The sequence below is a fragment of the Wolffia australiana genome, chromosome 1 (assembly GCF_029677425.1).
Source record: "Wolffia australiana isolate 7733 chromosome 1, ASM2967742v1".
NCBI lineage: Eukaryota > Viridiplantae > Streptophyta > Magnoliopsida > Alismatales > Araceae > Wolffia > Wolffia australiana.
This window is the reverse complement of record NC_135835.1, coordinates 10,016,061-10,041,739: the sequence shown is the minus strand read 5'-3', so window position 1 is coordinate 10,041,739 and position 25,679 is coordinate 10,016,061. Positions and strand designations below refer to the sequence as shown.

General features: G+C 45.4%; 1 protein-coding gene across 2 annotated transcripts in view; it reads left to right on the top strand.

Moving 5' to 3' along the window:
• The first annotated feature begins 124 nt into the window (after nucleotides 1-124).
• The window catches only part of SIZ1 (DNA-binding protein with MIZ/SP-RING zinc finger, PHD-finger and SAP domain-containing protein), a 32,809-nt gene continuing 7,254 nt past the window's right edge, over nucleotides 125-25,679 (top strand). Inside the window, exons 1-8 of one of the 2 annotated variants that reach the window (XM_078578609.1) lie at nucleotides 125-658; nucleotides 1,387-1,467; nucleotides 1,970-2,012; nucleotides 2,442-2,520; nucleotides 2,736-2,895; nucleotides 3,173-3,306; nucleotides 15,053-15,121; nucleotides 23,410-23,497. In XM_078578609.1, the coding sequence (XP_078434735.1) occupies nucleotides 635-658; nucleotides 1,387-1,467; nucleotides 1,970-2,012; nucleotides 2,442-2,520; nucleotides 2,736-2,895; nucleotides 3,173-3,306; nucleotides 15,053-15,121; nucleotides 23,410-23,497 (678 nt within the window). In that variant the 5' untranslated portion in view covers nucleotides 125-634. Of the gene's footprint in view, nucleotides 659-1,386; nucleotides 1,468-1,969; nucleotides 2,013-2,438; nucleotides 2,521-2,735; nucleotides 2,896-3,172; nucleotides 3,307-15,052; nucleotides 15,122-23,409; nucleotides 23,498-25,679 lie in introns of both variants that reach the window. The other variant, XM_078578599.1, reaches the window with a different exon arrangement.

Sequence of the window (25,679 nt, the reverse complement as noted above, 5' to 3'; positions counted from 1 at the left end):
GAAAATTCATAGATAATTATTGTAATTGGGCCGAAGATGGGCCGGTAGGCCCAACTCGAAGTGGGGATAGAAATAAAACAGAACTGTTGCGGACGCAAGGGGGAAAAATAAAGTGAATTGAATAAATGCATCTCACGTCCGCCGGCTGCCCCGGGGCTGCAGGTCCTCGCGGGCCTGCAGTATCCCGAGGAATACCGAGGAAGAAGGGCAGGACGAAGAGCGGAGAGGGAGAGGAAAGGGCGAGTAGAACCGATCGATTGGCGGGCGCAATTGCAACATCAGGAGTGTCAATCGCGTGTTCGTCATCATCTCCCGCTAATTGTTGCCTCGCTGATCTTTCTAATCTGTCTGTATTATCCCAGTCTTTGGTTCTGGAAGTTTTTTAAAGTTATCGGGCGCTCGGGAGATCTGGAGATGTTTTTTCTCAATTTTCTTCCTTTGCTACTGAGCGGGGAGTAGTTTTTCTGGTCCTGTGATTTATGAGAGTGCGTAATTTGCTGCCCCGAGTCGCTGAGATTTATGCCAGCGGCCTTAGGTTTGCGTGAATTCTACGAAAGAGAGATTGGAGTCGTACTTCGTCCACTCTTCAGGGCCTTCCAGCCGCGGTTGACGTGATCGTCTCGCGTTCGGACTTATGGATGTCGTTTCCAGTTTGAAGGTACCTCTCCCTCCCCTTCGATCAGCTTATTATTTGGCCTATGTAGGTATTTTATTGTTAAATTTTGTCCACCTTTTGTAATGACCAGAGAATCTGGGATACCTTGAAACCCTTTTAGTCGTCTTGCTAGATTTCCCGGTGTTAAAATTGATAGAATCTGGGTGGGGGCCGAAGTTTTTATTTACTCTCCTTGGATCTGCTTGAATTTGCACTCGGAAAGGGTGCATTCCGGATCGCCGGGTTGCATTCAAGGGTTCAGTGCTTCGTGAATCATGGCAGTTTGAATTCATGTTCTAATAGTCTGGATGTCGATCAACCAGTCCAATACTTCATGCAGACGTACCATTTTAGTTGCACACCGTTGATAGAGCCTGTGCTCATTCATGTTCTTGTTAGGGGAGAACAATTTTAACTGCCGCAGAGAAGCGGTATTTGTTTCTCCTGGGACAGCTCCTTAGATATTAATTGTTATTTGCTAGTTTTTTTCTCAACGTTCTCACCCTTTTCGAATGAATTGATCAGATATTTCATCCGTCATGTACTCTATTTATTCTTATACGTTAATTTCTTGCCTGTTGAAGTGGAAAGCTTGATGTTGAACATTTTGTATGAGTCGTTTTACCTTTTGGATATTTAGGGACCATGGCGAAATGGTCATTTATGGAGATTAATTTTTGATCTGTGTGTGGCGCATTTATTTTGAGATAACTGAATATTTCATACTCCAGGAAAAAGTGGCAGACTTCCGCATTAAAGAGCTTAAGGATGTCCTGGCACAGCTTGGGATATCAAAGCAAGGAAAGAAGCAGGTTTGTATATATGAGTCTTTTTCTCTTCTTTTTTCCTCCTCGAACTACAGTTTTATGTTTTCTGGAAGATGCGCCGTCTGGGCTATCTGCAGTTACTCTCGGCATACGAAGTTGAGCACTATTGAGCTTTCGTTATGTACCAGTCTATCAATGGCAACTTTCTTTACATATCAACACCCCAGATTTTTAATGATTCACTTATTAAAAACTTCTAAAATTTTGACTCCCGAATTCCGAAATAAACGGGACAATATTATGGTTCCCTGGAATTAAAAAAGAGTCAGGATTTAAGAAGATGGGACAGTAGTTAATTTCCAACATACGAAATCCATTTCTAGGGCTTATATTAGAAATGAACGAAAACATTGGCAGATGAACGAACTGAGATTATGGAGCATTTGTTTATATACAAATGGATAAGGCGTTCTCAAATTGCTGATACGTTTCATTTTCTACTGCTCTCTGTATTTATTGCTTACTGTTTCGGCTCTTTCTCATGCAGGATCTTGTCGAAAGAATTCTAGGATTACTTTCTGACGATCAAGGTACCTTTCAATACTTGATAAAATTAGGCCATCAGATTCGCATTTATTTGTAAAATATTTTTTGATGTATAAGTCCATGACTTTCACATCACTCTCCTATGGTGTGTGACCTTGAATTTACAGAAAAGAGTGAGCCTATTTTGAATGAAACTCTGTTCTCTCCTCAAATTTGTCTCAGCTTATGGCAAATTATTTTTTCGTTAATTAGCCTGTCGCTCATTGACTTTGGATTCCGCCTTTTAGAGGGAAGGAACGGTTTTTTTTTAAAAAAGGAAGGAATGCTTACCCCGGAAATTTGAGGATGAGTTGTTGTCCAAAATGCATTTTTTTTGTTTTGTCTGGGCCATTTAGAGAGCATTTCATTGTATCTGCTGTATTTGAATGTTAACTTTTCTTCTTCACTACACTTACATTCTTCTCTGACAGTAGTTTCCAAGGCTCATAACTGGGGCAAGAAGAACACTTTTGGGAAGGATGCAGTGGCCAAAGTAATCGATGGAATATATAGGTCAGCTGGTTTGATTAAGTTGGGGGTGTTGTTATTGCGCTTAGTTTTCTTCGATCTGCCTCATATGACTGTCCATATGAAGCATTTGTTCCTCTTTCATTTTTTCCCTCTTGTGGTAAAGTATATTCTTAAAATGTGTAACTTTTCAAAAAAAAAATTTCTTAAAATGTGTTGACATCTTTTTGATGACTCTTTTGTTTCTTGTATTTTATCAGGAAGAGGCAAGCTCCGGGCTCTGTGGATTCAGCGTTAAAAAGCCACAGTGTCTCTGATATGAAATTTGTAAAACCCAAGGACGAATATGAAGAGTCTAACTTGGATATGAAGATCCGTTGTCTTTGCGGTAGTTCACTGGCTACAGAATCAATGATAAAGGTCTATTTTTTGTTTTATTCGTTGAAAGCATAAATTAGTTATCACTACTTTGACTTTGGTGAAACTATGGTTGAATGTCGATTATGTCCACTGTAGCGCAATGTCATGTAATTTTTGTATTGTTTTCCTGCGTATGTAGGCTATTCTCTTCTTGTTAGATTACTAGTAACCTACCATGGCGATGCTTAAGAAAGACATGTTTCGCATAATTTATTTTATGTGCTGTGATATAGTCAATTGCATGAGATTTTATATGATACTGTCTACGTTGTTGCAGTGTGAGGACCCACGTTGCCAAGTATGGCAGCATATCAGTTGTGTGATTATTCCAGAAAAAGGTCTGGATAATTCTCACGCACATATTCCCCCTCGGTTCTTTTGTGAAGTGTGCCGACTCAACAAAGCTGACCCGTGAGTACCGTTTACATTATCTTGATCATAGGGTCATTTTGATCCCATATTTTCTCTGAAAATAATTTGTACTTGAGTCTTATTATTTTTCTGGATCCGAATTGAATTAAATTGATCATTTTTCAAAAAAAAGATGGCCATTTTATCAGCTGGAGGCTACCAATAATTAGTAGTGTATTAAATATTGACAATGGGACCCTTTAGACTCAATATTTTCCCTGAATTTCACCTGAAGTTCATTTTCTCTTGAGTTGTGTTATTTTTCTTGACCTGAGGTAAAATAAATTGGTTTTTTCTCAGCATGACGCTAGCGACATAGTCCGAAGCTCCTTCTGACTGGATTTGTTTTCTCTTTGTTATTAATCCAGGGTTTTTCCTGGCAATATTTTGATTTTTGGAAAGCCCTTCTTGCATGTGGAAAAAGAGTTGCAATCTTAATAATTGTTTTAGAGCTTCGTATAAGGAATTTTATGTTATTTTATGAAAAATGGTTTAATGTCCGCATGTTTCATTCATCCTTTGTAGTACAGTTTTCTGCTCTAGTAAGTTAACCTATTTAAACTTCAACTCTAGTTCCTGCTTAGAACCATCGGGCGCCCTAATACAATTTTTTTGGCAAAATTTTTTTTTTTTTGAACTACAACGAGGGATGAACACCCGACGAATCGGTGAACCTCCTGTCAAGACCTCACAAGCCCTTTACATGCTTATTAGTCATCATCAAAACCTCCCTTCGCTTCCCGTCGCTTGCAAGGACCATGCTGCCTTAAGTCCTTTTGCTTCATGTATAGCTCCATCGGTAGAAGCCCTTCTTCCTCTGAACAACACCTCGTTTCTATGTAGCCAGATGGCCCACAATACGGTTAGTGCTCAGCCCCCTTCCTTGTTTCTTATTCCTACGAAATGCCGTGCCGAATCCTGAAAGGCCTGTTCAGATGTCACCTTCATCCTTGAGAGTAACTGGCTGGCCCAAACTGTGTGAGCAAAGGAGCATTCAAAGAAAAGATGATTGCAATCTTCTTCCCCATTCAAACACAGCACGCATTGCGACGGAGTATCTGGGTATAACTTTTTGCGGAGGTGTTTTGTCATTAATCATTTCCTTACTAGCAGCCACCCAAAAATCTTTTGTCATGTTCAATGGGACTTTTTGATGCCATATGAACATGTATGCGCCGACCAGTGCCATGTCTTCCTCTTGTCCTTCTCGAATCATCGTATAAGCCTTATGAACCGAGAAGGGGCCATTTGTCCACGTCCAACTATCTCGTTCTCCATCTTTAGGTCATAGCTGAAATAGGGATTGTTGCATGTCCATGTAATCCGACACGTGCTGGTCGGATAAGGCTCCTTGTATGATCGGGTTCCACGCACCCTCCCAGCAGTCATTCACGTTGGCATTTTGATCCTGGACCAATGCATACAGTCGGGGGAATACCGCACCAAGGATGCCCCGTGGCGACCATGCATCTCTCCAAAATTGGAGTGTCTTCCCGTCGCCTAACTTGGCCGAGAAAAAACCTTGCACCATAGGAAAGACTTGTCTCAGCCCTTGCTAGAATGACAATGTTCCATGATACATGTTGATCTGAGTATTACATGTCTTTATTTTCTCTCTCTTGTTAGCCCATTAAGGGCCCTCTCTAGTCAGCCCATTAGGGCTTCCTATAAAACCCTGTAATCTCTTTTATTTGCTATCAAGAATTGTTCTTTTCTTGTTTACATGGTATCAGAGCCCAAACCCTAACCCTAATCTGGGTTTCCTGGGCTCGACCTTGCACTCCGATCTTCGGCGGTTCTCACGACTGCCTGATCTCGCGCTCCGGTCTCTCGTCGTCTCGCTCCGGGCCTCCCAGGCGCTCGCCGTTCTGACGTCCGCTGTCCCAGCGTCTTCCGCTCCAGCGCCCGCCGTCCCGGCCCGCGCCGCCTCGGCTCGCGCCCTCCCGGCTCGCGCCGCCTCGGCTCGCGCCCTCCGGCTCGCGCCGCTCCGGCTCGCGCCGCCCGGCGACCGACTTCCAGCGCTCGCCGTCCAGCGACTCATCGTCCAGCGCCCGCCGTCCGGCTCCGCCGTCCAGCGCCGAGTCCCGGCACCCGCCGTCCAGCTCCACCGTCCCAGCTCCCGCCGTCCGGCGCCCAGCGTCTCGGCGCTGCAGTCGGCTTCGTCATTCCGGCGCCTTCTGACTGTGGTCTACTCTGCTTTCATCATGCAGCGAACCCGGTTGAAGCCCAGACCTCTACTGTCACGCCAGACTTCGGCGCGGTATCTACGCCACATGCATCTGCGGTGCCTCTCGAGCCCGGGGTGGTCGTCCTCCTCTGGACCATCCTCTTTGCCTCGGATGCCTCCGGATGGTATGTTTACTGGATTCAATCTCCTGCAATGGCGCGATGCGTCAGATAACTTTAAAAGGCGTCTCATGCGCCATCTTCTAGAAGACGGACCTTCCCGGACCTTCCCGGACCGATCCCAAGTATTATGACTGGGTGGACATTGAGGGGGTAGTTCATCGTTGGCTCTTGGACGGTATTTCACCTAGTGTTAAAGTTGAATTCATGTCTCTAGAGTCGGCTCGGGCGGTCTGGGAAGCAGCACTTGAGAGCCACTCCAAGAAGCACAACATTGCGACTCTGTGCGAATTGGTACATCGGGCGCTAACCTGCGTCAAGGGACCGGTCTATCATGGAGTACAATGCGAGCTCATTTCGTTGTGGAATGAAATTGACTACTACATGCCGCCCGACCCCATTCGGTGGACCGCCAATATACTCTTCAACCGGGTTTCCAGTTTCTTATGGGACTGAACCGGAATATGAAGTTATGCAGGCTCAGCTTATTCATCGGGAGACTGGTCCTACCTTCAAGGATGCGCTCCACGGTGTGCGGGTTGAAGAATCCCGCTTTCAGCAGGCCCAGAACTCGGCCGGCACTTGTAGCTCATTCCTCTTCGTCTGCACGCCCATCGTCGACTCCACCACCTGGCTCTTTGCCACGTGGTCCGGCGGCTCGGGCGGAGGATTCTCCAAAGGTGATCCTTCGCTGTTTGCAATTACTGCAAGCGAGCTCACTCTGGAGGCGTGCTACAAGCTTCAACGGAAAGCGCACAACCGAGCAACCTTGCTGCCCGCCTCGTCCGTGCCCCGGGTCAAGTGCCTATGCTGTACAGTCTTCTCCCGACTAGTGCCTCGCCCGCTAGCTTCACTCCGGAAGAGATGGGCGTCTCGCGCTGCTTGATCCTCCAGTCGTGGGCTCATGCTCTTTGGCCCACGCAGGTATGTCCACCAGTCTTCCCACACCTACATCCCCTCCTGGCCATTCTTTTTCCTCTTCCACTTGGCTTCTTGATTCCGGTGCCACTGCCCACATGACCCCAAATCCTCGAGCCTTTCAAACTTATGCACCCGTTTCTGGCTCCTCCAAAGTTAAAACAGCCTCCGGCGATCTTCTCACCGTGGCGGGTATTGGTCGTGTGGCCCTTTCGTCTTCTATGCATCTATCTAAAGTTCTTCATGTTCCTTGCCTTACTCATCATCTTCTCTCCCTATCTAGCCTTGTTCGCGACTTGAAACAAGACCTTACCTTCTCTCCTAATTCATGTTTTTATCGTGATAAGGTGTCGGGGAGGCCGAGTTCCATTGCTGAGGAGCATGAGGGCTCTATCTTGTTCGTCCTTGTTCGAGTTCTCTTGCTTTTGCTGCTCGGCAGTTTCCCTTCGGCTTCCCACGGCGTTTGTGGCTTCTTCATCGACGTCTCGGCCATCCTTCTTTTGCTACTCTTTATCGTCTCTTTCCTAAACTCTTTCAAGGCCATTCTGTGGACCGTTTTGTTTGTACTGCTTGTCGAATTGCCAAACATCATCGTACCACGTATCCTATCTCGTCTTCTCATTCTTCGACCCCATTTTCCCTTATTCACACCGATGTGTGGGGGCCTTCCCCTATTCATAGTACTTCCGGTTCTCGGTGGTTATGCATCTTTATTGACGACGCTACTCGATTCACGTGGGCATATTTCTTGAAGAACAAATCGGAGATATCTCGTGTCATTCCTCAATTTTACTCCCTTACCTAAACTCAATTCTCTATATCCATTCGTCGCTTCCGCTCCGACAATGCTAAAGACTACGTTAACACCATGTTAAGCACCTTCTTCCAAGACAAAGACATTATCCATGAAACTTCTTGTCCCTATACACCACAGCAAAATGGCGTTGCCGAAAGAAAATTCCGTCACATCTTTGAAATGACTCGGAGCCTTCTCTTCCATATGCATGTGCCCAAGTATTTTTGGGGGGAAGCCGTCTCCACCGCCATCCATCTTCTTAATCGCCTTCCATCTCGAGTGCTTGACTACTCCACTCCCATTGACCGTCTTCAGCATTCCTTTCCAACTCTCTCTCTCCGAACTCATCTTACTCCTCGTGTATTTGGATGTGTATGCTATGCGCCCAACCACCAACTTGGTCGTGATAAATTGGATCCCCGTGCTATCAAGTGTGTGTTTGTTGGCTATTCTTCCACCCAAAAAGGCTATTTATGCTATCATCCACCTTCTCGTCGGTTCGTCATCACCAAAGATGCCACGTTTGATGAATTGCTTCCCTACTATTCCCCCTCCTCTCCTGAACCCTCATCGTCCCCATCTCCCTCCGATCCACTCGAATTCCTCTTCCTCGTCCCTCGTCCCTCTTCACGGCCCGCCCGGCGTGTCTCCGCCTGTTGCTCCTCCAGCAATTGTGCCTCCCGACCCGCCTCCGGCCGCCGTCTCAGTCCCTCTGTGGAGCCTCCTCCGATATCTGCTCCTGCGCTCGTCCCTTCTCCTGCACCTTCTCCGATTCCTCCGCTCCCTATCCGTCGACGCCCCCCTGAAAAACGCTACGGTATTACCCTTGCTCGTCGCAAGCCTCGGCTTCCTTCTTTGTCTCCTGCTGCCCCGTCTCCCTCAACCTCCACCCCTCCTGCCACCTCCTCATTAGCCGTGCTGCCCTCTTCCCGTTCCTCTCCCCTCTATCCGTTGGCGGTAGCTATCGCCGCTCATCGCCTCTCACCCTCTTATCATGCCCTTCTCACCTCCCTTGATGCCACTTCCCTTCCCAAGACGGTGGACATTGCCCTTTCATTTCCGCATTGGCGTCGTGCCATGGCGGAAGAACTTCGAGCTCTTGCTCACAATGAAGCGTGGGATCTGGTTCCTCTACCGGCCGGAAGCATCTCGTGGGTAGCCGTTGGGTGTATGCTGTGAAGCATAATTCTGACGGTTCTATTGAGCGCCACAAAGCCGGGTTGTGGCACAAGGGTTCACTCGAAACATGGCATTGATTATCAGGAGACCTTTGCTCCCGTCGCCAAGCTGAATACTGTGCGGATCTTATTGGCCCTTTCTGCGGATCGGGGCTGGATTTTGCAACAATATGATGTGAAGAATGCTTTTCTGCATGGAGAGTTGACCGAGGAGATCTACATGGCATTACCTCCTGGCTACACTTCCTTAGTGCCATCGTCTCCATGATCTGTTGTCATGCTTTGAAGAAAGCATTATATGGCTTGAAGCAATCTCCTCGTGCCTGGTTTGGTCATTTCACGACGGCCATGCAGCGTCGTGGATACCGTCGATGTAATGGTGATCACACCCTTTTCTACCGCCATTCCACGTCGAAGTCGCTATTCTTCTTGTGTATGTGGATCACATCATTATTACGGGTGATGATACGACGACCACTACTGAGCTGGCTATGTAGCTCTCGTCCGAATTGGCTAGTCGCCATCTTGGCCCGTTGAGGTACTGTCTGGGCATACAGGCGGCCTATTCTTCCAGCGGGATCTTTATTTGTCGAGAAAGTATACGGTGGACCTTCTCTGTGAGCTTGGAAAGGAGGACGCCGAGCCTGCTTCGACACCGATTGATGCGAACCATCGACTTGGTGCCGATGCGGATGAGGAGCTTGCTGAGCTTGGCCCATATAGAAGACTTGTGGGAAAACTGCTTTATTTCACCCACACTCGCCCGGACATTGCATATTCAGTGGGTGTTCTGAGTCAGTTTATGCAGACTCCTCGCATGAGCCATTTTCATGCTGCTCATCGTCTCCTCCGTTTCCTGAAGGGCACCATTGGCCGTGGATTATTGTTTCGTCGCCATACCGGCCTGCGTCTTGAAGTCTACACCGATGCAGATTATGCCGGCTCTGTGGTTGATCGTCGGTCCACATCTGGGTATTGCACCTTCTTGGGCGGCAATCTGATTACTTGGAGGAGCAAGAAGCAGAAAGTGGTCTCTCGATCGAGTGCTGAAGCGGAGTTCCGTGCCCTTGCGCATGGTCTGTGTGAAGCACTTTGGATTACCCAGCTTCTTCGTGAGCTACGGTGTCCAGTTCCCTCTCCTGTCCAGCTGTTCTGCGACAACAAATCGGCGATCAGCATTGCTCATGACCCCGTTCAGCATGACCGTACAAAGCACATCGAGATCGATCGCCATTTCATCAAAGAGAAGCTTGAATCGGGAGATTTTTGCACGCCTTATGTTCCGTCCGCTGAACAGCTTGCAGATATCTTCACCAAAGGGCTTCATGCCCCTAGGTTTGAGGAGCTCTGTTCCAAGCTGGGTGTGGATAACATCCACGCTCCAGCTTGAGGGGGAGTGTTGATCTGAGTATTACATGTCTTTATTTTCTCTCTCTTGTTAGCCCATTAAGGGCCCTCTCTAGTCAGCCCATTAGGGCTTCCTATAAAACCCTGTAATCTCTTTCATTTGCTATCAAGAATTGTTCTTTTCTTGTTTACAATACATATCTGCCTTTCTGTCCCAATTCAGACCATTACCATAGATGTCACGCAATAACTTGACGACCAAATCCTCCGTGGATTCATAATTCTCTCCACCCATTTGGTTAGTAGTGCCGTGTTCATGCTTTGCATGTGTAGGACCCCCAGACCTCCCATCTTAATTGGGCGGCATACTTGATCCCATGCCACCATCGCCAAGCCCCCTCTTTGTTCTGGCCCAGTTCCTCTCCACAGAAAACATCTCATCATGTCTTCTATTCTCTTCCCGACTCCAGTGGGCATCTTGAATACAGAAAGATAGAAAATTGGAATGGTTGATAAAACTGACCTCAGTAGCACCAATCGTCCCCCTCTAGATAACACCTTTGCTTGCCATCCCTCTAGTCGTCATTCCACATTCTCGATGACCGGTTGCCAATCAGTTTTCGTCATCCTCCCCTTTGTTAGTGGTAGGCCTAGATATCTCATTGGAAGCCGCCCGATTGGTGTTCTCAGAATCTCTGCACACTGTGCTTCTTCTTGTTGCGAGAGCCCGTTACTCATAAAAGCTGATTCGGTCCTGTTTATTTGGAGTCCCGAGAAATCTGCAAATAGATCAAGTATGATGGATAAGTTCCTCGCTTCCCTCATCGAGCCTTCAATGAAGAAGGCGGTGTCATCAGCGTATTGAAGCAGGGGAATTCCATTTGATTGCTCAGATAGTTGATAGCCTCGCAGCAGGCCATTTGTGCATGCTTGCTTAGTACATACTGCGAGTGCGTCCACTGCCAAGACAAACAGTAACGGTGCCAATGGGCAGCCTTGTCTCACTCCTCGTTGAGGTTGTATTCGGCCACCTTCTGGGCGTCCGTTTACCAGCACTGTACATGAGTGTGTTGTGATTCATCTCTTCAACCAGATTATCCATTCCTTGGGAAAACCTCTTCTTGGATGCCCATAGGAAATCCCAGTCTAAAGAGTTGTATGCCTTGGGAAAATCACCCTTCCACATGAACCCTCGCGTTCCCTTTCTCTTCCATGCAGCTATTGTTTCCCCGGCTGTTACTGCACTATCCACCAGTAGCCTGCCAGGAATAAAGGCTGACTGAGCAGGTCCAACCAGTTCACCAATCATGGTTCTCGGCCTGTTTGCTAACACCTTGGCAATAATCAAGTAGATTGAATTTGACAATGAAATGGGTCTAAAATCTTCAGTTTTTTCTGCCCCTTGGCCTTTTGGCAAGAGGAATATTTGCGATCTGTTGATCTTCTCCATGTTTCCTCTTCCCTCTCTAAATTCATTAAATGTGGCCATCACATGTGGACCGACCAGATTCCAACATTGGCTGTAAAAGAAGACTGGGATGCCATTTGGACCCGGAGCTCCCTTCCCATTCAACCCTTTAATCGCTGCCTTGACCTCGTCTTCTGAAAAAGGTTGGATCAATTCCTCTTGATGTTCCGGGCTCACCCTCTTTGCCCCCGTACAGCACCACCTCCATCTACTCTGTTTTCCCTTTCTGTAGAAGGATCTGAAATGGTCTGCAATGGCTTGCCCCACCGCCTATGTACCAGTGTGTTCCCTCTGCCCCTCCTTTATTTTCAATATTTGGTTTGTACGTCTCCTGCCATTCGCCACCAGATGGAAAAATCTCGTGTTTGCATCCCTTGCGTGTAGCCATATCTGTCTTGACCGCTGTCTCCAATCCATCTCCAATTTCTTGTCCTCCTCTGCTACCACGCCCTGCCATCTTCTACATTCTTGAACCTCTTCTCCCTCTAGGTTCCTGATTTCTTCCAAATCATCCAATTGCTTTACTTTGACTAGAGTATCATTCCTCCACTTTTTCTTGGTATCCCAAACTTGTTTCCGATACTCCATCAAATGTTGCCGCAATCCTTTCAATTTCTGGGCGATGGTCTCTATGTTTGACCTTGCTCTTGGCGGTGTAGTCCATGCTTTTGCTATCTCATCATTGAACTTTTCTTCGTGAAACCACGATTTATCCATCTTGAAATATGTGGGTTGCCTGAAAGCCTCATTGGTCGCCCATACGATGGGAGTATGATCCGATAACGGCCTTGGTAGTGATCTCACATTGGCATTAGGAAATTTTTCTGCCATCTCTACCGAGCATAGAAACCTGTCCAGTCTAGATTTCAATCCACCTCCCGCCATGCTCCTCCATGTGTACACGCTGTCTACTGGCCCCATTTCTTGCAGGTCTGCTTCAGCTATGAATGACCAAAAATCTGCTGAGTCAGGGTCTAGCCCTCCCCTGTCCTCTGGCCTGTCCCCAGCCTCTAGTATTTTATTGAAATTTCCCCCGAACAACATTGGCGATCCTTGGAATTTAGAAGTCATTTCTGTCAGCTCTCCCCATAAAACACTCCTCCTTGCTGCATTTGCCGGGCCATACACTGATATTATTACCATCTCAAAGTCATCACTTCTCCTTTTTAGCTTAGCTGCTGCCGACGCTTGCCCTGACCAGGTTTCGACTTCATCAAACACTGTCTTATTCCAAGTTATTATCACGCTACCAGATCGTCCAACTGCATTGACCGCAAGGAAGCCCTCAAGGAAGCCTCGACCAACTGTGTTCCACACTCTTTCTTCGTTTCCTGCAGGCATACTACTGTGGCTCCCCATTCTTTCAGGTGGCTTCTTATTACCCCACGTCTCCTTTCATCCCGGAGCCCACCAACATTCCATGAAATACACTTCATGGAAAACCTTTGGGTCCCCATATCCCGTCTTGGGTCCGTCGCAATCCCACCTGCATCACAATCTCTTCTACTTGGTGGGTGAGTAGGGTATTTTCTTCTCCGTCATCACGCTCTTCCCTTCTGTCTGCCTTTTCTGTTGTAACTATCTCCACATCTGGGGTTTTCAAACTGGAACTCGATATTTGAGCCTTGTTCATCGTGTTCCTCTTCACCTTTCCCCCCGCTATTAGCTTCGACCTGTTGCTCATTGCAATCTTCATCAGCTTCGCCATTGCTCGATATTGTCCTCTTCCTCCGGTTGACCATGCTTGTTCTAACACCTTTCTCTTTGTCTTCTTGTGCTGAGTATTGCTCTGTGATTCTTTGGCTCTTCTCTGTTTCCGGCTTCCTTGCTTTCGCCACTACATTTGTGTGTTGGAGGAATTCGCTTGTGGATGTTCCTACTTCTCTTCCTTTCTCCTTTTGTTGAGTTAGCTCCCCTTCTGTCATCGCCGCCTCTTGATTTGTAGTCTCCACATTTATCATTTGGTGGGCTCCTTCATCTGTTTCCCGCCTGTCTTCGGTATCCTTGGATTGCTTTCCTGGCACACTTTTTGGCAAGTTTTGATTGGTAGCAAGAGAAAGAGGGATGAATTAAGGGATCAGGGATGATTTTTTGCCGCTCCTTGAAGACAATTTTAGGCAGAAATGTTGGCTAAATCATTCAAGGCCATCTGCCTTAAATAGGCAATCGGTATCACCAAATTACACATGTTCTAAAATAAAGAAATAAATAGACTTCCCCCTCTGCCTAAGAGTTTTCATTTTGAGGTTGTTGACATTAATCAGATAACCTGGGGAATACTCTTTTTATTCCTCAGGAAGTTCTTTTATTGGCCACTGTGATATCCGTCGTGTTTGCACGCTGTCCTTGGCCTTTATTTTGATAACATGTATGTGTAATTCTATGAAGGAAAAGCATGCCTTCATCATGTTTATCTTTTATGTGTGTGCTTAAAATATCATTTAAACCAATATGCATCTGGTGTTTGCATTATCTAATGCGATAAGGGACTAATTTCTGGATCCATCCACAAACGGAGGATTTATGGGGTGGGGCAGGATGCCTGATATTCATGCGGGCCCACGTCCACTGTGGGTACCTGTTGTGAATGCGCTTGAATTCAATCGATTACTTACTTTTTTACAAGTATTTGTAGAATACCTTATCAACGAAATACCTTTCTGGTCGAAGAAACGCTATCCGAGTATTTTATAATTTCCGATCAATGAAATTGTTGTGAAAGCTGTGGTGCAACAGCAGGAAGACCACAATGTGATGTGGCCCTAATATCCCCCAGGGCTATATTACTCATTTTATATCTGTTATCCTTTTCAAATCCTTGAAGTCCTCCCAGGAGGGCATGGACGTGTGTTTTGAATGTGCGTGTTTAGCTTACTATTTACCTCACAATGGTGGATTGTTGGCGATGACTGCTCTCATCCCTTGCTTCCTTCGTTTTGGTCCTCCACTTCTCATCATATTTTTAAGAATAATCTTGTTCTCTTTCTCTCCCGTTGAGGCTTCTGTCTCCTTCTGTCTCATCATATCTTGTTCGTTAGAGTATTAATAAGCCGAAAAACACATTCTATTCCGTCTAAGCTGGTTTAAATACCAGCCAATACAAAGGAAGATGGTGGACCCCCACTCACTTACGTGACTTATTCCCACGTTGAACAAGTCACTGGGAAACAAGGTTATGTGGGCCACTTTTAAGTGTGGCCCACTTACAACAATTTGGACATAAAGACATAATGATATGTGCCTTATTTAACCTGTGGCTCATTGACCTGATAAAAGGCATAATGACGTAAATAGAATTCTTTTAATCAACAATCTTCCTGTTTCCCCACTAGGATATCCAAGGTTCCTATCATGATGTCATGGATATATTTATTATCTTCTTATCGGCAAAAGTATTTTCTTCGTTGTCTTGAAATCTAGCAGTAATCACATATATGAAAGAATTTGATCACTCTACGTCGCCTTCATCATGTGTAAACAACAAAACATTTATAATTCGTTTTTTCCTTCTTTATATGCCTGGACTGTGGATGCGATATAGATGGAAGCATCTTTCCTTCGGTGTATGACTTCACATGGATTATTTTTTGATGCATAGACATTCTATTTTTGTCTTTAGTTTGGCTGTTTCCTTGGCTCTTGAAATTTTATTAGTTTGCTTATATTTATGGTATTATACTGTTAATATTGCAGGTTTTGGGTGACTGTGGCCCATCCACTACTGCCTTTGAAGTTGGCCCCTTCTAGTCCCGCAGCTGATGGGTATGTCCTGCTTAAGTTGAAATAACAAAACACTATTAGTACAGTATGTTTTCATTCGCAGAATTTCTCCTCTAAGCTGATGGAAGAAGATTTTCGATATTGAATATTTTGAAATAACTATCAGAGACAGTAGGCATGTCACTATATTTTGATTTAATCAATCTTATTGTCGTCAAAACTCCACGTTCGTGATTGAGGTGAAAATATTATTGGATATTAATTCTTTTCATCTGAGAATAGAGCTTCCAACGCTGCAATATCATGCACTTAATAATTGTGAACCTCCTGTTTGTTGCACCTAATAATTGTGGAAATTTCCTTTTTCACTTGAAGTGTAATTGGAGTACAGTTTCCTCTTTCACTTAATAATTGGAGTAATTTCCTCTTTCATTTAATAATTGTGGAAATTTTTAAGGAAATGGTGACCCGAGTACAGTTTAGGTAATGAGTACCAAACCCCAGTTACATGTATGTATCAAGATTGGAGTCGAATTCCTATTTCCACGAAATTATATGACGAATGGAGTTATTTGGCCATACAAAAGCAAGCCCATTTTCCTCATTGGCTAGACGCATGGCTCCCCCTGGGCACATTGAAGACAAAATGCCCACGCTTGTATGCTCTTGCAAGGACCCCCCATGCCACAGTGAGCGAGTGTTTGGATGGCACATGGAACCCATGCCTAGGCGACACCTTATCCGACCAAAGACTGGAAGACTATACAAGGTTGCAGCAAACACTAATCCACCTACACCCGCGAGGAGGGACACAAGATGGGTGGAAGTGGATAGGCGCATCCTTTTCTGTTCGAGATGCTTATCCTTTACGCGTATTGACCTTGTCAGACCTGTCTCTGAACATGTCACAAATTGGAGACCTTTGACTTATTTAATTGTCCGATTCTATCTACCTCATCATGGCAAAAATTTTAGCCAACAGGCTGCGGGAGGTGATTGTTGACCTTGTCAGACCTTTCCAATCCATTTTCATACCAGATTAGCAGTAAGTGGATGGTGCAGAGGTGGCAGGTGAAATCCTAGCAGTCTGGCATTGGAATGGGACTAGTCTTTGTGTGGAAGGTTGATTTTGCAGAAGCGTACTACTCTCTTAATTGAGATTTTCTCTGGGTCTCTACGAGGAAGAGAAGATTTCCAGCCGAGTGGTTGCAATGGGTTAGGAGATGTGGCACATCCCATTCATTCTTAGTGTTGGTGAATGAAAGACTAGACGGAGGATGGATACAATCCCAACGGGACGTTAGGCAGGGATGCCTCTTGGCACCAATACTCTTCGTTCTAGCAGTGGATGCCCTGGCCATTTGAATAATCAGTGTTTGTGCACATGGACTGCTGCAGGGCTTTCAGATGCAGGCATTCTGCTCCTAGAACACCATCCTTTTCATGGAAGGCTCTGCAAAGGAAGCTAGAAACCTCTCCACGCTGTTAGATCTTTTTGCAGAATTTTCAGTTTTGCAGATCAAATCAGCCTTTGTAGGTTTGGCCTATCACCTGAGGAGGATGTACAATGCTCCGAGTCACTGGGACACCCATTGGGACATTACCCATGCGCTATTTGGGTTTACCACTGACAAAAGGACGACTTTCGAACACAGATTGGATTCCTGTCATTTAAAAGGTGGAGATGAGACCGTTGAGAGGGGGATGTCTGGTACTGCTTCAATCGGTGATCTTGGCCATTCTGTTATTTCTTTTATCGGTCTTTAAGTTGCTGAAGGGCATTGGAAGGTGCTTGAATGCCCTGATGAGGAAATTTATGTGGAAAGGATCATAGGTGGGGAATGACAGGGCATCTGTTAGGGTCTCTTGGGAGGTAGTCTGCCGACTGCTGGAGTAGGGGTCTGAGGGTGCGACACCTGGAAGACATGTACACAGTATTGCTGGCAAAATGGGCAGGTATGATTATGGGTTCGGAGGAGGACATGGCCACAAAGTTCTTGAGAGACAGCTATGGTAGGAACATGAGCTCGGAGCAGCACAGGGTCTTTATTAGAGGGGCATCTCCTTTCTGGCTGGGCATGAGGCAGATACTTCTCCGAGTCCAGATGTTCTTTGATGCATGCCTGGGGGATGGTTCACTATTGTGCCACTGGATGGATGATTTGTTGGCTCATAGAATGTTACGAGAGGAGTTCTTACGCCTATTCCAGCTGGCAAAGTACCCTCAAACCTCAGTTAGAGAATGTTGGGATGACACATGGAACCCGGTTTTGGTGGGTTTTCTTTCAGACCAGCAGGTGGAAGACCAGCTGAACATGCAGCAGGCTTTGTTACACTTAAGGCCTTCAAGTAGGACAAGGGATGGCTGGGTGTGGAGAGGTACAGTCTTCTTAGTTCAGGGTGGATAAAAAAAGATCCTATAGGGCCTAATTGATGAAGAGTCTACCATCCATACCCTCCGTCTTCTGTAGAAGCAAAAGGTTCCTCAAAAGGGGCGGATTTTTGGATGGCTCCTCTTGAGGAGAAGAGTCATGACCTGAGTCCTACAGAAGTGTATACTCCTCGATACGGTGGCTGTGTGTCCCATGTGCACCCAGGGAGAAGAAGATTGTTCTCATTTTTTCTTTAAATGCTCGTTCGTCTTTTCTGCGATCTGGAGTCCGCAGAAGCTCGTGGGGTTGGATGGAACGTCAAAAAAATCCTGTTGGGGCTCAGTTCGGGCGCGTGCAGGGGACAAATTGAAATGATGAAGGCTCCTTGTGGTATTAAAATTGAAGATTGTTTTAAGGGAAGGGCTGTAGCGCCTTACATGATATGGAAAGTCTGATCTCATGTTGGTTTCAGGGGGAGGGAATGTGGAGAGATGACCGTTTCGATCGGTCACGTATTTCACGTTCATATATATGATGAAATTCAGGTTGATCACCGTTCGCGGGTGATCTTCCCTCTTTTCTTAAAAAAATCAATCGTCCCAGGTAGAAGAAGTCACTACATACTGAAACATGTCCAATCCTTTTGCCAAATTATTTTATCGTGTAAAAATCATCAGCAAACTGATTGGTGTGGTTTAAATCAATTGTAGCTGTCTCAATGATGATTGCCAGTCTTCTCTTCTCTGTGGCCCTAAATTGCTTGAGCTGCCGCACAAGGATCATGAGCAAAAAGACCTTCATTTTCCCTTATGTCACCAGCCCTTTAATTTATAGTGTTACAGGATGGACCTACATTGTCATACATGTCCATGAGAATTCATCTTGACACTTTTAAAATTTTAGAAAAAAAAGGATAATATTTTAAAAACATAAATAAATAGATAAAACAAAGCAAATCACTGTGCTGCTTCTTTACAATAACGACTCTGCTCGAATCAGTGTCAAATGAAGTACTTGTCCCACTGTCCCTGTAGATATAATATGAGACGACCCAATACCTAAAACTGGGAGAGTTCCGTGCAGCTTCCTGCATTTTCCCTTGGTATGTCTTTTCCGTGAAGTATTTGGGTCTTCCACTGACAGGGAGACGCATCCTAGCTGCAGACTGGCAGCCAGTGATTGACAAGGTGGAGCGCAGATTGGAGGGCTGACAGAACAAGGTGTTATCATGAGGGGGTCGCCTGGTACTTTTGAGGTCGGTGCTCTCAGCGGTCCCTATATTCTACCTATCCGTATATAAAGCACCGGCGGTTGTGACAAAGCGGCTAGAGGGACTAATGAGGTGCTTCTTTTGGGGAGGTGGGGGAGAGGGGAATCCTAGGGAGATACCCCTAGTAGCGTGGGATGTGGTCTGTAGCCTGTGAAACAAGGAGGGCCGGGAGTTCTCCTCTTGGACTCCATGAATTCGACATTGATGGCTAAATGGGTCGAACCAGTTATGACACCAGTGGAGGGTCTGGTTTTCAATGTCCTAAGAGACATATATGGCCAAGATATGGAGTGAAAAAGGCGATGGGTGAGAAGTAGGGGGGAGTCCCCTTTTTGGCGCAGCCTACGGCAAATCATCCCTCACATCCGTGAGTTATTTTACCCCAAACTGGGAGATGGGGAAGGCTTTCGGTTCTGGCATGATAACTGGTCAAAACAAGGTCCCTTGAAGTTGAAGTTTCCCAGACTATTTGCTCTAACAAGGAACCCAACTGCCACAATCAGCAAATGTTGGGATGGGGCTTGGGTCCCAAACCTCTCGGAGACATTATCAGACCTCCGGTTTGAGGAGTTGGTGGGAATGCAGGAGATCCTTCTACCTCTCAGCCCATCAGCAGATTATTGAGTCGGATGGGTATGGCAGGGGCTACCTTTCTAGGTGAAGGATGCATACTTGAAGATTCGAGGTGTTGTGAGAAATGACCCAGAAGTCAGTCAGGCATGTCACATAATGCTGAAACTAAAGATTCCTCTTAAAGTGAGAATTTTTGGCTGGTTTTTGAGGAGACGGAAAATCGTCACACGGGTCTATCGACGGAGTTGGGCACCAGCGGAGCCCGTCGACTGCCCCTTGTGCGCTGGAGTATGTACCTCGCAGCAGATTTCAGGGGTGAATATCTCCTCAGACAACGATTTTTGGGCATCAGTCACAACGGGTGGATACCGGAGCAGAATGGAGTGGGGGAGAATTCTCGCAGTACTGTGGGCGGTATGGTTGCACCGAACAAAGTGGTGTTCAAGGGAGGAAAAGCTTTAATCGAGAGTGTCATATTTGACGTTGAGGCACTAGTATCTGTTTGGGGGTAGGGGGATGAAAGCAGGCGGTGCGGTCATATCTGTAAATGATGTGTACATGACTTTGTTTTTTTTAATAGTATCAGGTAGGCCACCGGTTCCGGGTGGTCTGTCCTATTTTCTTCAAAAAAAAAAAAGTCTTTTCTGACAACCCAAAAACCAGAGGGTTCCTCCTCAAGGTTCGTCCTTGGAGGTTTAGTGAGGACCTATGATCAGGCCGAAAGGTTTAGTCAATAAGTAGAGAACATGTGAGGATTTGGATCAGACATGGTATTATCCATTGATCCCTAGTCACAACCGACTGAGTCCCCTTCAGTTGCTTTGCTATTTTCTTACCAATTTATATCTAGGTTTTTTCACTCTAATTCAGTTCTATCCCCTGAGAGCTAGATCAAGTGCTTACTGCGAGTTGCTAACCCTGCACCTGATTTGTTGCTTATCATGAGTTGTTGCTTATCACTCTTGTATACATCTCCGAGGAGACTATGGATTTGTGTTCCCCAGATCAGGAATTATTTCACGACTAAGAACCTGATTAACTAGTCCCTCTTGTCCACAACTGAGGCTGATAAAGGACTTTTATAGTTAATCGTTCAACTTATACTCTCTTTCCATGGCGTCTGATTTTGTAACGAGATGATTGTCTTTTATTTCCTGCAGATACGCTTCAAACCATATACATATTTAGCACATTTGGACTCCCTTGCTTGATTTTTTTGGTCTTCTGCATCAAACAATAATTTGGAGCTTCATCCTGCACTTTGGAGTGTGATTGGTGCTCTTTCTCCCAAAGCTCGTTCACTGGCTTGAGTTAGAAATTGCTCACAAATTCTTGAAGCATATTCACTATCAGCCAATAATATATGAGAGATTGGACCATTGGGGTATAGAAAAGCAGATGCATGAGATGAAGATCGAAAGGTCTCCTACATAACACAGATTCCGCATCTGATACCTTTGAAACAGGTCAACTCTGACAAAAGAAAAATCTCTCTAGAATATTGTGGTGTTGAGATATTGCTTAATAACTGCGGCAAGGGTCTTGGTAACCTGTTAGAAATCTGTTCAATCAGGTGATAGTTCACCCCTCATTTGCTCATTAACACCCAATAATGACAAGCGGACTTGGAGGGGACAGCTTACCACAATGGGTCTGATCTTACCTGAGGGAACATTCGACAAGAAAACTTGCGAGATGGAGATATGGATGGTTAAAGGCACTGAGAAGATCTTCAATACTTTGAGTTTGCGTTGGACTAATCCTGAGTTATGCAGTTGGATGAGCTGATCAGGGTGGAAGGGTCCATGTCTAACCTCTTTAGAGTAAAGAAAATGTGTTTTACTCTCTCCAGGCATGCTCCCTCAAATAGCAATCTACCCATAACATAATGTTATTGGACTTATCTTTGTGAGCAAGCCATTAAGACATTTTAGAGCATTGTATATGGAGAGATGTATATCCTCAAAAGATATTAATGCGGAAAAATACAACTTTATCTCCCATCACAATCTCTCCAATTTTGCGTCCAAATGAGACTTTCTGAGCTCACCTTGCTTCTTAACAAATACTCTTCTAGAATTCAATCAAACCAAATCGGCATTTGTGGGCTTCGGGCTTTCTTCGGAGGAGGAGGCACACTGTGCCAGAGCTCTAGGCACACCACGCGGCTCGATTCCAATGAGCTATCTTTGTCTCTTGCTAACAGGGAAGCGTAATTTTGCTGCAGAATGGCAACTAGTGATCGAAAAGGTCGAGAAGAGGCTGGAGGGCTGGCAGAACAAAATTTTATCAAAAGGGGATTGCCTGGTGCTCTTGCGATCAGTGCTTTCAGCAATTTCTATATTCTACTTATCAGTATTCAAAATACCAGCAATCGTGGTAAGTCGGCTGGGGGGATTGATGAGAAGGTTCTTTTGGGAGGTAATGGAGAGGAGCGTAGGGGTTTGCCCCTAGTAGCGTAGAAGGTAATATGCAGACCCATGAAGCAAGGAGGGATGAGGATCCTTCATTTGGAATCCATGAACTTGGCCCTGTTGACCAAATCAGTGGAAAGGATTGCGACATCAGCAGGACTGGTCTTCAATGTCCGGACAGACATGTATGGCTCTGCGACAGATTGGGAGAGGCATTGGGCTAGAGTTAGGGGGGAGCCCCCCTTCTGGAGTGGCCTACGCCAATCTAAACCCCGCATCCCTGAGTTTTTTGACCCCAGATTGGGGGGCGGGCCTGATTTTCGATTCTGGACTGGTAATTGGTCCAATCAAGGGACCATGAGGCTGAAGTTTCCAAGACTTTTTGCTCTAGCAAGGAACCCAGATGCCACAGTTGATGACTGTTGGGACAGGGCTTGGGTCCCTAACTTGACAAGGGCACTATTAGACCTACGGTTCGAGGTGCTGTTGGGGATGCAAGAGATCATCCTACCCTTCACCCCGTCAACTAATCCTCGAGATGGTTGGGTGTGGCAGGGGCAGTCGTTCTCGGTGAAAGATGCATATTTGAAGATTAGAGGGGAAGCGGGGGACAACTTGACAATCAACAAGGCATGCCGCACGTTGATGAAGCAAAAAGTTCCCCTCAAAGTGTTGATCTTCAGTTGGCTGTTGAGGCGACGCAGGCTGGTCACATGGGTTTTTCGCAGGCGGTGAGCCCCAAAAGATTCCATCAAATGTCCTATGTGCGCCATGGGCAAAGAAGACCACTCCCACTTGATCTTCACGTGTCAGTTTGCTCAGAGAGTATGGGCCTCGCAGCAGGTTCCAGGGGTGAATATCTCCTCTGACGAGGCATTTTGGACCTCAGTTATGGTTGGGAGATCCAGGAGCAGGCTGGAGTGGGGGAGGCTGCTAGCGGAATTGTGGGCGCTTTGGCTGCATCGGAACAAGGTGGTGTTCAAGGGGAGGACGGCTTCGGTGGAGAATGTCAACCATGACATTCAGGCGCTAGTGTCCTTGTGGGTTAGGGGGAACTGAAAGGCAGACCCATTTTGGGTCTTGACTGTTTATTGATTGTACATAACTTTCATTTTAAGTGGTAGCAGGTGAACCACCGGCCTCGGGTGGTCTTCCCTATTTCTTAAAAAAAAAACAAATACTCTTCTGGAATTGCATTAAATCTTGTAGATTGAGATGGAGAGACTTCACCAGCATAGAATACTGCTGAATCAGTACTGGTAGTTAGTGGTAGACAGTATCCTATTTTTCTTTTTATCTTATTAATGAGTGGCTCATTCATTTTCTTTTATATGGGCGGGGTTTTAAGTGACATGGGGCCCGCTCATTCAAGTTGAATGGCTTTTAAAGCCAGCCTATCTTGTTCAATAGAAAGAAAGTATCTGTGTTTTTGGCCAAAATCATAGCATCATCATAGTTTTCCTCTTCATAGTTTTTCGAAAGGACATGATATGTTTGCCAGCTCTGTCTTGATAGATGCTGTGCTTTAAGGTTATAAATTCTCATCCATTAATGTCTATTATGTCCTCGATTCTTTGAGTGTGAGATTTCACTTCCCTTCTACAGTAGTGGCTTTAATTAACTCACTCCTTACTGTGCTTTTCAATGCTGAGGTTTTAGTTAGTGGTTAATCATGATGTTATTCACCTTTGAATTTTTCAGAACAACGAATCCACAGCATTTAGAAAGGATGTTTCAGTTGAGCAGAGCAGATAGAGATTTATTGCAGAAAAATGAATATGATCTTCAGGTTTGTTTTCCTTGATTGTCATTTACTTTTGCTCTCTCTTTCTCACATTTTACAATTACCGAAGTTTTAGATTTTAGTTTTACATAATCTATCTTATCAACTGATAGGTCTTAAGACAGAGGAAGTCAATAATGTATGAAAATGTCCCCGACTCCTGACCATTGCTAACACCTGATGATTTTTCTTGTTTTGAAAACACCAACACCTGATGATGATCCCAACCTCAGTGCCTCTCTTTGAGAAGAGATTCCCTCAGCTCAGCTGCATTCAACCTTCACCAACAGGATGCTCTCTCGCCAATCAAACATTTTCCCTCTTATTGGGTTCCTGCTGAGGCATCCTGGTAACAGTCTGGCTAGTCCTATCACATGCTAACGCTGGTGACTTACGGCCCCTTTTCCTTTTTTTCCCCCATAGATAACCATAGGTAAAGAACCATCAAATCGTCAACCTCTTCATTGACAGCCCATCACTAATTTTGTAGTATTAAGCTGGTTCCAGGATTCTTAGCGGTGGTTTAGGATGTTTTAGAGCTGAAATTGGATGTCAGTTTCTATCGTTATATCATCGAGTTTCAAGCTGGGGGAAGGTGGAAACGTTTGGGAAATTTTATGTTATTTTGTAAAACTTGGCACAATTTGCAAGGGATTCATGCTCAGAGTCCTAGTTCGCAAGGAGATTATGGACTTACTCACCCTGAAAGATGCCCAACTAGTTTCAACAAGACTGACATATAAGTGTAGAACTATCACCCATGATGTGTCTGGTCCTTGGCAAAGAAGCCATACAGTTAAGAGGGTAAAGAACTCAGTATCTTTTTCTGGTCTGCCACAGAATTATGAAGACTAACCCTGGCAGCACAGTATGGCTGGACATGGGAAGCAACAAGGCTTGACCTTTTACCTGGGTGAAGGGGTCTGCTTTTCACAGGTGTAAGTCCGTTGTGACGCTGTTTGATGGGGAGAAAGGTATGTTCCCTTTTTATTTGCGACTTGAAGGTTAACGATGATGGTATTATCTTCACTCTATTTGATGAGAAGAATGATACTTTCTCCATTTCATTTATACTCGCGGACATCCACGAGGAGAGCAATTCTCTTAATATCCTTGGGGACTCTTCTTATGATTGCCTGTCCCTCAAAGATTTGTTGGACTTCAGGGGTGACTGGAATGGAGGTTTGGCGCTTCATCCAAAGATGTATATCAGAGTCTTAATAACTTCTGACTGGATATTTTATTCCTCGAGTTCTGCAGAGAATTTGAGCGTTTTTCTGCTTATCTGTCCCAATTATCCTTGACTATACTGGCTTACTCCTACTTGAATGCATTGAGACCAAATATCCAGGATGAAGTAAACACGAGAAGCGATTGGATTTTCACAGAAGCCAGTGAACTCCCTGCAACCATAGAGTTTTGTTACAACATGGATAAGGTTGGACATTCAGGACAGAGGACCGGTCAGACCGGACTGAACTGGGACCGTAGGTCCTCCATTTGAGGGTGGACAAGTTGGTCGGGCAGGTTTAGATCCAAGGGTTAAGCTGTACTGGGACTGGAAGTAAACTATTAAATATTTATTTCATAATTTTTGTTAGATTCTAAAAAATATTAAATCCAACTTGTCGGAGAGGTTTCTTTTTAGCTCAGAGTAGCCGTGGCATATTTAACCGTCTGTGGGTGCCCACTTGATGAAGATTTATTCTTTGAAGGCAGGCTGCAAGAACCCATCAAAAACTCTTCCTCTATTGAATGTTTCTTTGTTCTCTCTTCACCCTGATAGTTCTCCATGAAGAAGAGGAGGTGTGGAGGGAGAAAGACCCAGAGGGAGACAGAGGGAGTGAGGGGAAAGAAGCCAAGGGAGGCGAAGGGGCATTCATTACCTGCAGTTCTAAAGCTCGTTACATTGATTGTCAACATAACCATCAACATAAATTTTATACTTTTGACATTGATTATTCAAACTGACCGGACCAGAACCGGACCGGGACCAGATTGGGACCAAACAAAAACGTACTGAAACTGGACCTAACATTTGGTAAGGTTTGCTAGAAATGAGTCTGGACTGGGACTGTCAAACCCTAAACATGGATGTGATGAATGATGCCAGAGGCACTGACTCAGCAGGGACATGTAAGTTGAACTAACTCGAGCACAAGGTGGACATAAAGCAGGGAGTATTAAT